We start from the raw sequence: 12,711 nt of genomic DNA, 5'->3' as shown, positions 1-12,711 counted from the left end.
AAATAATTTTTACGGTCTCGGTGGCGCAGTATTATGCGCGGTGGATTTACAAGACGGAGGCCCTGGGTTCGATCCCCGGCTGGATTGAGGTTTTCTTAATTGGTCCAGGTCTGGCTGGTGGGAGGCTTCAGTGGTGGCTAGTTGCCACCCTACCGGCAAAGACGTACCGCCAAGCGATTTAGCGTTCCGGTACGATGCCGTGTAGAAACCGAAAGGGGTGTGGATTTTCATCCTCCTCCTAACAAGTTAGCCCGCTTCCATCTTAGACTGCATCATCACTTACCATCAGGTGAGATTGTAGTCAAGGGCTAACTTGTAAAGAATGAAAAAAAAAAAAAAAAAACTGGTCCGATTTGAAAAATTATTTCAGTGTTGAAGCCCATTTATCGAGGTAGGGAGGTAGGCTATAGACTATATATTATCCCCGTATTCCTACGAGAACGGGAACCACGCGGCGTCAGCTAGTTTTAAATAATTTTGACGGCCTCAGAGGCGCAGTATTATACGCGGTGGATTTACAAGTGGGAGGTCCTGGGTTCGATCCCCAGCTGCGCCGATTGATGTATTCTTAATTGGTCTAGGTCTGGCTGGGAGGTTTCAGTCGTGGCTAGTTGCCACCCTACCGGCAAACCGAACCGAACCGGTAGAAACCGAAAGGGGTGTGGATTTTCAACTTCCTCCGAACAAGTTAGCCCGCTTCCATCTTGGATTGCGTCATGACATACCATCAGGTGAGATTGTAGTCATGGGTTAGTCTTGTTTATATAACCATGTAATTTAAATCGAATTTGTTGAAACTAAATCAGGTAAATCTATATTCAGGATTATTAGAGTAGGGATCCAATTTCTTAAATGGAACATGACGTTATAGACTAAACGTCTGACGTGTAGTGTCGTGACGCATCCGAACAGTCGGTATCATACGTTTTGTATGCGACACATCAGAAGCTATCACGACATGTCGATGACGATATACGATTCTGTTCTGATGCTTCACGACACGACACGTCAGACAAATATAATTCCGCCTTGAGACTACGAACTGTCGTTTGGCCAAAGTTTCCTTTGAAAAATAAAAGCCGTATTTTCTCAACTATAATTTATTCACATTCAATACAAAACGTGTGTGATAGCAATTATAACATTCAAAACAGTCTGTATTAACTATTATTACAAAATATTATTAATCACCACACACTAATAAATAATAATTATAACCATTACGATTCTAGAGTAATGATAAATAGTAATAAATAATGTCAAAATCTAAAAATACAAAAATGAGTCGCGATAATATTATTGCTTTACGGACGCCTTACACAGACTAGTTTTCACTGACATAATAATATAATAGGTTTAGAGATGACAACAATGGCAACAAATGAAAAACAGTAACTATTTCACTTAAAAATACTTTTGTTGGTTACTAACAAAATATATTCTTTTCACTCGAAAACATGCTATTTATATATTACCTATGTAAACGTCCATGTATGTGACAGTAACTTTCTTCTATAAATATACGAATTATTCCTAAGAAAACCTTCAACTAAGCACCATTCTATTCGATTACTGTTTCAATTTGACTAAGCAGTCATTACAATATTATGGTTAAATAACATTTAAACTTAAAAATGACTTAGTTTACCAACAATCGATAGTAATATTTAAAAAGAAATTAAAATTAGACATATTGAGTTAAAATATTTGTGCAAAAAACACTAAAACTTGTGTCATTTTCATTTCAATGAACCCGAGTATCAAATCCAGTTGCTTATGATAGAAAGGCACATAAGATCAATTCACATTAAAAGTTTCAAAAAATGTTATACATATGTACTTGCAAAATGTTGTATATTCCTAACAAACTTCTCGTCGAATAAATAATGTAGTGCAATTTTATTATCTGTACTACTTAATACATCAAATAAACGATTTTGTGTGAATATCAATTGTTTGTAAGTCGATTGTATTATATACTACAAAGCAATGACAACTATTGATATTAACGAGCGCTAAAAATAGCGACAAAATGACGCACCATATTTCGTGCCATTCTAAAATTAATTTTTCATGTGTTAATCAGTCTAAGATCTAACTTCGCAGATGTAAACTACATAGGATTGGCAAGAAGTTTTAATAGTTTAAAATTGTAAGTATACTTATTATTTGTAAAGAAAAGGTAACAGTGGAGTTTTGAGGAGATTCTGACCTAAATGTAACAACTAAATTATTTTAGAGATTCGAAATAACATCGTATTTTAAGATTACCTGTGAATAGCTAAATTTTACGAAATGCGTAACAATAGGGAAACGCTATGGTCGACAGTAACATCAGTAGCGCCTCTCAGTCAACCTTCGAAGAGCGTTCTGAACAGTCGCTTTCGCCTTTAGGTGAGTCAATGGATCTGAAAGTGAAATACCATTCTCAAGTTCATACTTATTAATATTGTTACCATTTTCAGTTTGTTCCAGTGATATTTGTAATGATAAAAAATGTGCAATGAATTTACAATAAATATCGTTAATAGATCTACCAAATGAAGTTGTTCGTTAATAACGGAGCATTTGAATTTGTGTTCTGAGCGTTTGTAAAAGTTGTGTTTCATTAGATGATGATAATTTATACTGACTATGGCTACACAATAAATAAAAACCTATTTTATAAAATGTACAATTATTTATTTATAAGGTACCTTTTGTTTATTAAAACTTAAGCATTAGTGTCGTAAAATTTAATTCAAAAGCGTGAAGCGTGCACAGAGAAAAATCTTTTTCTGGGACAGTTATTTATAATTATTATTTACGTTACAATTAATAAACTGGGAAGTATACACACCTAGGCACTGAGTCCTTTTCAGAATCAGATTTTCTCGTAACGCTGATAGAAATCTTTCTTTGCCTTATTTTATCCAATATGTTCTCTGGACTAGGCTCCTTTTCACTTTCTTTGAGTATTATAGCGGAGTTTCTAGTTCGCTTCGGTCTGTAAGTTGCATAACTTCCTGGAGAAAATAAGGAGTTGGTACGATTGTATTTGTGCGGTTCTTTAGTCAGACTGAACGATTGATCTTCGCCGGTATCTGAACTGTCGAACAATGATTTCGTCCTGGCGTATCTATTTGTGCTATAGGAAGATGGTTGATCGTAATCAAGGTAACTTCTTCCTGGATGCTTTCTGAAATCATTCCGGTCGAGGGATCTGTACATATCAATTTTATCATTTATGCCATCATACCTCAAACTGGTTCTTGTCGAAGGTAAATCAGTAAGTAAAGATCTATAGCGTTCCGTAGAGGGCGATATGTCCGACCCAACCGATAAACCAGGCGACAAATCATAATTCCCAGGCGAAGATGGTGATGCGTCATATTTCGATTCATTTGAATGAGAATGTATTCTTGCCAGGGGATCGTATTCGATTGCCCCGGGACCCACTAAATTGCTTTTTCGCCTTTGTTTCTTTTCGTTAAATCGAGAGTAAAAACTTTTTCTTCGAATTCTATCAACAACATCTTCTTTTTCAGGACTAATAGAATCGAGACTTCGCAGAGGAATGTGATGTGTGGTGCTGTCAGGCAGAGAATATTTTTCTTTAAGACCACTAGATTCCGATTTGACATCGGAATTAGAAAATGTAGACCTGCTTCGTGATCGACTTCGATTCTGTAGATCAGCTATATCTTCTTTAGCAGAACCGTCCGGAATACTTCCATTTTTTTCTGGCAAACAATTTACTTCAACGTTCTTCTCGACACTAGAACTATTCATAATTTGTGGTTCTATCACAGGACTAGTAGGAACTATTTTCTTAACTCTTGGCAGTCTAGAAAAATCTAATTTTAAAGAATTTTTAATGTTTTTGGAATCATTTTCTTTCTTAACTACTAAATATTCGTCATTCTCATCTACTGCATTACCAGCGTCACTTGAGGTCCTATTTAATCGAGTTTTACGACCTAAACCATTTAACAGTAACGAAGTTGGCCGCTTGGGTTTTTCTTCGGAATCTAAACTATGATCCACTGCGTTATCATGTTTATGTAATATTTCTTTAAGGGTAACATTTCCAGTCTCTGTATTTATTTTTTCAGCAGGTTTAATATTTTTATCCTTAGGTTCAAACTTTTTAAATAGACCTAAAACTTTAGAAACAGTTGTTTTGTTTTGTGTAATGTTTTGATTATCCAATGCTGCAACATCAGTTATTGTAACTGCTCGCTTAATTAAATTAGATTCAGTCGGAGGATCGACATTGACAGGAACCGAATTTTCTCTTTGGGTACGATTGATTTTAATAGACTCATTAGTAGCTGTGTCATTATTAGAATTTTTTTCAGGAGAGTTCGATTTAGACGATGCAAGTTTTTCTAACTTTTGTCCAATGGATTGAAATACAGATTTCTTCTTCGGTGCAGCAGTTTTTGCATTCTCGTCATTCACTTTTTCCTTCACTTTTTTTGTAACCTTTTTCTTTTCATCAGTTGCTTTGGTATCATTTGCATTTGAATCAGTCTTTGATTTAATAGATACCTTTTTTACAATTTTTTTCTTAACTATTCCCTTTTTATCGGCCGATTGATTGTCTGTAGAATTCGATTTTGTTTCTTCCTTTATGATTCCATTTTTCACACATTCATTTTTGACATTCTTTAATTGAATTTCATTTGTGTTACATTCCTTTTCAGTCTTATCGTCTGTTTGATTGACAACTTGATACTTCTTTAAAGTTAAAGTGGAATCAATTTCTTTAATACTTTCTAATTTAGAATCAACATGTAGATCTGTTGTTTCAAGTTTTTTTTGTGAATCCGACTGAGCTGTAGTTTTAAATTTTTTTGGTAATGTTACACTAAAACTTACTTCTACATCTGCTTTATTTTCAGTGTTAGTAAGTTCTTTAGGAGATTTTGTATCATCTTTTTTCAAATTTCGATTTACACACACTTTTTCAGGAGAAGGGGTACTAGTAGGATAACTTTTAGGCCGTAATAACTTTGATTCTCTATTTATTTTTTTATCTTCAACATCATTATCTGGATTTTTACAACTTTCTACCAAGGTGCTTTTTTGATTTGTATCTTCATATAAATCAAAACTTTTAATAGGGTAGCTTTTGGGTCTGATCATCTTTGATTCTTTGTTCAGCGCAGTTAGAACTGATTGTTGGTTAAAATCATCACTCTGGTTTTGCTCGGACGTAATGGTACTAGAATCCAGACTACTTTCTTTAATGTTGTCTAATATAGGAAAATATGGCGTGGTAGACCGACTACGATCTTTTAGTAGTAAATTACCTATTGGAGAAAGGCATTTTTTCACAGAATAATCATCTTTAGACTCAGGTTCGTCAAGCGTTTCGTTAGGGCTTTTAGATGCAGATTCTAAAGATTTATTTTTCTTATCTCTAATTTCTTTTAAAATTTTTTGCGTTTCCAATTCTTTCTCCTTTTTATGTTTAGCATATATACTATCATCCATTGACGTATCAAAGAAGTCTGATCGTAGGAATCTGGAAATACGTTTCTTAGGTTGATCTCCAGTTAAACGCAGAGAGTGTCGCCTAAATCCTAAACCAGGTGTGTTATTTAGTGCAGGTGCTCCATAAGCTGCAATGTAGCTAGGTTCCGAAAGAATACTACCACTGTCCGATGAATACGTCTCATCTAAAGAGAGATGTCGTTCTGGTGCCAAATATTTACTTAATAAAGGACGATCCGGGGTGCGTCGGATACAGTCATTTTTAGATCCAACGGATTCATTGCTTAAGGATTCCAATTTTGCTGATCCATAGCCGAATTCAGAAGTCGGAGACAAAGATTCTCTGCTGAGAGTCGAACGTCGTCTGAGACGAGGAAGAGTACAGAACTGAGGTGCAGAGAAAGAAGCATCTTCCGATTTAAATCGTGCTATATCACAGAGGCCAGACTTCGTCTCAGGGGTATCTACTCGCGCGGAAAGATTTACATCGTCGGAAGCTTTATTATCTTCAGCGGTTTTTACTTCCGCGGAATCTATAGTTTTTATATCAATCACGGATTCGTCATCTACAGGAACTTCTTTTTCTTTTGAAGTTTTAACGTCAACTTCGGCATTTACTTTTGAAGCTTTTGAAGGTATATCTATTTCCTCGAGCGTTTTCATTTCAGAGTCAATTACAAGGCGGTCCTCTTTTGCGGCGTTTTCTATCTGTTCTGTTGTGTTGGTGACGTTTGCGTCGTTTGACGACGGGTGTTGCGTTTGGACGGATGGGTCGTTTGACGAGTCGTCGGGGGAGCGCGCGTCGAGCGTCTTGGAGGCGGAGTGGCTGCGCGCGTAGGGCGGGCGCGCGGCGGCGGGCTTGGCGGCGTGCAGCGAGAGCGTGCGGCGCAGGCGCGCGGCGGCCTGCGGCGGCAGGTGCGCGAGCAGCTGCCTCTGCAGGCGCCGCGACAGCGCCGGCGTCAGCCCCGACAGCGCCTGCATCTCGCGCTCCGAAAACTCTATAGAACTGAGATCCAGGTCGGACAGATCTAGCCCGTCGGTCGCGTCCGTGGTTTGCGAGGCTCTCGTTTGGTGCTTGGCGGTTTTCTTACTACTACCTGCAATGCAATCGAAAACACACTTTTTCCATCATGCATGACGTTCGCTAGTATGGTATATTTACAGTGTCGTCTTTCGTTACACCGATAGTGAATTGACACGTTAATGCTTCCGTTGCCGGTAGCGAACCGGCATGGATCGTGATAGTTTCGAGATAGATAAAAAAAAATTGTTACGTTACTGAAAGATGCGAAACACCGATGCGACTAGCGAAGAGTTAAAAATTTAGTTTTAGTATGTTTTAATTCAAACGTTAATTCCAAACGAAAAGCGAATATGCAAAACCAAAATACAAATATGCATTAAAATGTTGCTTTTCGGATCAAAAGTGATTTACCAGAATGCGTACTAAATTAATATTGCACCAGCGATTCAACATAACGGAGGCATCCGTACTCTGACAACAGCCGCAACGCGCGATGCGTAACACAAAAAAAAACACAAATGAGGAAAATAAATAGTTTAGTACCTATTCTTGCGTGTCGTTTGTAGTGGGTTTGTGGTCGGGGCCGGTGCCGCTGTGAAGTGTAGATTTGGTCGGAGCATGCAGTGTAACGCGCAACCCAACTGCAACCACACCAACACAACCTCACTACCGCTTCTGCTGCCGCCCTCCAGCACTACCTACTGCTGCCACTGCCGACCACTGCCGACCATTGCCGAGCGGACGAGCTAGCGGACGCTGTACTACCACATACCACATCGACTAGCTACGTTTGAGGCAGTGAATCCAAACAAATTCATTAACTTCGGGGACCGGCACAGATTCCGATTTTGACATATAGGGATTGTAAACATTTACAAAAATAAAAAAAAAGTATTCTACTTCATTCAAACAATACTGCATTGCCTCGGCATTGACTATGCGATGAGAAAAATAAATGCCCTTTTGAACACTTCATGCAATTTTGTAACTACACAATAATATTATAATGAATTCGTGATGATCGACAGCGATGCAACATTTTCCTGCTAATGTTAGCGGGTAGGAAAAAGTCAAAAACCTGCACAAAGAATGCTTTATGAAAACAATATAAAACACTACAATGCAAAAAAAGTTATATTTAGTAATTGAATGTTAATAAATTCTAAAATCACACAAACTGTAACGGACCATAGCCAAGGCGACGTCGAGTGCATTGGCCTTGGCCCGTTATAATTTATGTTGTTATATAGAGCACCTACGACAGAAAACGTCACTAATGCCCGATGCGTTCGTATCTATGGGGACTTCGCGGGATTTCGACAAGTTAATCGATTTGTTTAGTGAAGCGAGCTGTATTGTGAGATCAGCCGTGCGGAGCGTTGTTTCGAATACTACATTTTCGTGAATTATCGCTGTGCATAATACACTACTTCTACTAAAGTAAGCATCATTTCATCATCTACATTTATATATTTTTTTTCTATAGTTATAATATTAAGGAAAACTTTTTACAATTAAAAACAAATTGTACGTTATTTAATGTCCAATATTTCGATACTTATAAGATTCTGAGCCTTTATGATTTATATACTTAAAAGACTTCTTAGATTATGTACCCTTAAATAATTTTAATCGTATACTAGTGTTTTCAGCATTCTATTTGCTTAGACTAATGAAAAACAACATGTAATCCAGTTGTTTTAAGTTTTATCTGGGGAAAATTCCTAGTGAGCTGATTTTTTGTACAAATTAACTTACTAGATCTGTGGTTAAACTACCAAATATTTATAATTACTTTACGAAAATAGACTACATGAGCAGATCTGTGTACAAACTCCCAAATATGTATAGTTCTTTTACGAAATAAAAAAAATTACAGCGAAAGCGAGTGCTCCAAAAACAGTGCGATATTCACATATTGGCATGACATTACCCAAGTAGCGTGCTCACAAGTCAATGGCCCCTCGTACTCGTATGTATAAAGCGCAAAGGCGGGTGATGTATTGGCAACGTTTTCGTCGTGAGTGACTAGGTAGTGGGCAGTGGGGGGTAAGCGGGTGCGGAAGCGCGCGGCGACTCACCTCGCGGCATCGGCGAGCGCGCCTTGTTGAACATGGAGTCGAACGGCGCGTGCAGCTCGCGCGAGCCCCAGCCCTCGCGTCTGCAACACGACAGCGGTCACCACAGTTCGTACAACACACGACATATTGATGGAGATACAGTCTATGACGGTAAGCTACTAAGGCTTTTTTAGAACTTACACTATCGTGAGTGTTATTCATATTAATTCATTATGAAACACGACTAAAACACACGTGATAAAACTTAACAAACTTGGGACAAGATAGCATTAGTTCGGTTTGCTTACAAGATGACGAGTCTAATGAAGATGACATTAATGAACCGTCGGAGAGTGTAACGGAACCTTCATTCCCCATATCTCAACCCCTCTCCCAGCGCGCGATGCGAGCAGCTGCGCGCCGCGCCGCCTCTTCGCAGTTTGGATCGTGCTGCGTTGCAAGAGCTAGCTCATGACTAAGGGCTCCGTATGGGTTCGAAACTAGTCAGGCATACTCCAACCTTCTAACACCTGAGTTTTGGCCGTGTTTCATAATCAATTAATAATCAACTAGTAAGATTTGCCTACAAAGTGCTTATAGTCCTTTCTTTCATATATCGATGATATATTTTGTGTAGTAGGAAAAACGGAAGCTGAAAGGGCAATCCATTTGCAGCCTGGTGGAACGAAAACCCAAAACGAAGTATTACAGACACAACTTTAGTATTTCTACAAGTTAATTAAAAATCGTAATATGTCTTGATATTTGATTGATTGATAAAAGGTATGCCCATATCCCAGGCCTACTCTAACCACCCGGCAATTTACTTATATCTTGAATTTTACTGACTAAAAAAATCTTGATAATTCTACTTTTAAAAATGAAATCATTACTTTATTAAAAAAAGTTCGCTAAGTTTTTAGACATTTTTAATTCATCCCAAACGGGAGTAGCAAAGATCGTTGACCATGCAGCCTGAGCCATAAGTAATTTTGTGATGACTGATTGATTGATGGATTAGATTGTTTGTTCGTTTTCTTGTTTTTTAAGCTTGTTGGTAACAAAAGAAATAATACAAAAATACAGCTTCAAAAATTACACCGGCAAGCTTTTTGAGTAGTAAAAAAAATATATTTTTCTATACGAAGAATACTTTTATTAAGCCAATCATTTAACCAGATCATTATTTATACAATATTATATTATGATGTCCATATACTTTTATATGGGGGGGTATATCTGAGTTCCTGGGGCCAACATTGTATTGGCCGATAGGCATTGTCTATAAAATATGTATAAGTAGATTATTTCCTAACACCTATTAGATACTCTTTTATACAGATATAATAAACTCACGTTTCTGAAACGCTTCTTTTGCTTTCCATATACCTATGCGTGCTGCGTGTAACAAAGTCAACAAATAAGTCCTTCATAAACTTAACTATCATACAAAGTGATCGTAAAGTGTTACAATGAATGAAATCATAAAATAACTTTGATACTTACAAGAGATGTCTTCGGGGCAAATGAGGGCTGCATGCAGAAAATAAACATTATAGATTAGTTGGTACATGAAAAAAAAGCATGCTAAAATTATTATTAATTACCAGTTACCTGAAAAAAGTAAACAAAATCGATTAAATGAATAAAGGCAAAAATGATCAATCGTGAATAATAAGTTATGTTCTTGTCGCTGCAAATTCAATGAAATTACCGGCGAAAATTAATATAAAATTACTAAAACCCTCAGACTAATTCCATAAGGACCTGCCTCGCTAGACCTCACTTTACTAACAAAGTGTATGATCTAATGCGATTATAAAAACTGTCTCTATAGAATCGATGTTTCATAGTTGTAATCGTGTTTGTCGGTTAGAGATTTCCGTAAAAATACCTTTTTGTGTAGTTGAGTGAAAAATTACAGACAGTTTTATGCGTGTATACTAGTCCTTATGTAATTAGTCTGAGCTACAAACCACAGCTGTATTCTCATAGGGTAACCGGACTATCGCGACAAAAGAGAGATAACGATATTTTCGATTTACCGGTATTAGTCGACAACATATCTCTCATTATTCATTGCCCATGATGCATTTTGTCGAATCTTATTGAGCAGCGTTACAAAGATTTGTCAATTGTTTGCGAAATTACTCATTATAACTGTAAATGATGGAATTTACACAAGCGTAAATTTGTGTAAGTTCAATAATTTACATAATTGGCGACCGTGACAGGACACGAACCAGCAATCTTGGGATCTTAAAGTCCGCACTAGCGTAATATAAGGCTCGACCGCACTATCAACAATGCCATACTGTGGTGTTAATAATAACACAAAATAAAACCGATATACTTAGAGGCAGCGGCTGTGGTTTGTAGTTTCCTAAATGATATTTTATTATGGCTGATTGATTTGCAAAACGCACTTATTATTATTTCACCTTGATTGTGTTATGTAAATAATGGAAAATGAAATGATGAAACTGTTTCTCACAGCAATGTGGTTCATGAGTTCCCTTGCCATGAACTGGAATATTAACACACTAAAACCACTCCATATTAAAATGAGCAGGTAATATTATTATAATGATAGAAACGTTACAGTGGCACATACTTTGTATGCTACACAAATATGAATAAAACTTAGTGTATTTTTTATGTATATGAATAGTTTGCCTTGAAAAATCTCGTGACGAAAATGAGTAAAGTCATTGTGTACCAATGGCGGCGAATTCTAAAATATAGCTGTCTCTTTAATTACGACGAGACGAAGAGAGAGATATGTTCGATACTGCAGCTATTGGTCGACAATGTCTTTCTCTCAGCACGAGATATTATGTCGTTGATACATATCCTTTGTCTACATGACTAACTTACAGTCCGTAACAGACTGTAACTAAGCTACAGAAGAGTCCTTGTTCTTTATTGACAATTGTATTATAAATACACTAAATTTTAGACGCACCTGTATAGTCGAATGCAATCTTTATGATGTCTCGGAAATCAGCTGCGGTTGTCACTACGCGCAGGTCATACATGACGTGTATAAGTGTCAAGACGTGTATGAGTGTCAAGACGTGTAAGGCGACTGTGGGTGGGAGGGAAGCAGTGCGCAGGGCGATGCTCCGCCGCACCCCTACGTTACCACTGATATCTAAAATGTTGTATTGCGTAGCTTAACGCACGATATTCCGAAGCGTCATAAAGTTCGCATGCTTTTATATCTGTGGACGTTTTGTTCTCAATTTCTATAAAATATTTTTTTTGTCTGGCAATTCTCTGCCCATTTCAATTGCAAGCTATGGCAAGATGATGGAGAGGGGGTTTGTATTATGCATGGTGTTAGATGAGGCTCGATTGTCACCTGTTGAAGAATGGCGACTGCAGGTTGTTGAAGATCGAATGCGGGTGATGCTGGAAGCCGGGGCCCTCTTCACCGTTCAGCCGCTGCGTGAGAGCTCGCACCTGCGAACAAATATTATTACAAGATCATGAAGAGGTCTGGCTGGTGAGAGGCTTGGGCCATGGCTAGTTACCACCCTACCGGCAAAGACGTACCGTATTGTAGTCAAGGGCTAACTTGTAATTAAAAAAATATAATGCCCGAATAGGAGTTTCACACACGTAGCTCTCGTTTTATTTTTTTTATGACATAGAGCTGATCCGATGATGGAGCTGGAAGGTGGCCATAGGAACTCCGTAATTAAGCGACGCAACCACATCGAGTTTGGGCGCGTTTAATTTGTCTTGGCAAGTACTTTGATAGTAGATGGTAACCAGGGTCTGATGATGGAACTGGAAAGTGGCCATAGGAAGTCTGTAATTAAACGACGCAATCCCATGGAGTTTAAGCTCGCATTATTCGTTTTGACGAGTAATTTGATACTAGATGATAACCAGGGTCTGATGATGGAACTGGAAAGTAGCCATAGGAACTCCGTAATTAGACGACGCAGGCACATCGAGTTTGGGCGCGTTTAATTTGTCTTCACGAGTATTTTCATACAAGATGCTAACCAGTTTTTAACTTTTAAGTCCATTTTATCAACAAATAACAAAATGTTTTAAATGCTAGACTTGTTCATTGACAATAAATCATTATTCAAGACTATACTGAGTATATCGAATAAACATTTCTTATTTTTA

General features: G+C 37.6%; 1 protein-coding gene across 6 annotated transcripts in view; it reads right to left on the bottom strand.

The window, feature by feature from the left end:
* Window positions 1-1,084: 1,084 nt before the first annotated feature.
* The window catches only part of LOC112055740 (NUAK family SNF1-like kinase 1), a 50,291-nt gene continuing 38,664 nt past the window's right edge, over window positions 1,085-12,711 (bottom strand). For 2 of the 6 annotated variants that reach the window (XM_024095943.2, XM_052882567.1), the window contains exons 23-27: window positions 11,930-12,030; window positions 10,072-10,098; window positions 8,587-8,666; window positions 2,840-6,578; window positions 1,085-2,408 (exon numbers count right to left, since the gene is read on the bottom strand). In XM_024095943.2, coding sequence (XP_023951711.1) covers window positions 2,348-2,408; window positions 2,840-6,578; window positions 8,587-8,666; window positions 10,072-10,098; window positions 11,930-12,030 — 4,008 coding nt within the window. In that variant the 3' untranslated portion in view covers window positions 1,085-2,347. Of the gene's footprint in view, window positions 2,409-2,839; window positions 6,579-7,048; window positions 7,147-8,586; window positions 8,667-10,071; window positions 10,099-11,929; window positions 12,031-12,711 lie in introns of those variants that run through there. The other 4 variants (XM_052882569.1, XM_052882568.1, XM_024095966.2 and 1 more) reach the window with 4 other exon arrangements.

Source organism: Bicyclus anynana, chromosome 7 (genome assembly GCF_947172395.1).
Source record: "Bicyclus anynana chromosome 7, ilBicAnyn1.1, whole genome shotgun sequence".
Classification (NCBI taxonomy): domain Eukaryota; kingdom Metazoa; phylum Arthropoda; class Insecta; order Lepidoptera; family Nymphalidae; genus Bicyclus; species Bicyclus anynana.
This window is presented reverse-complemented; position numbering and strand designations above follow the sequence as displayed.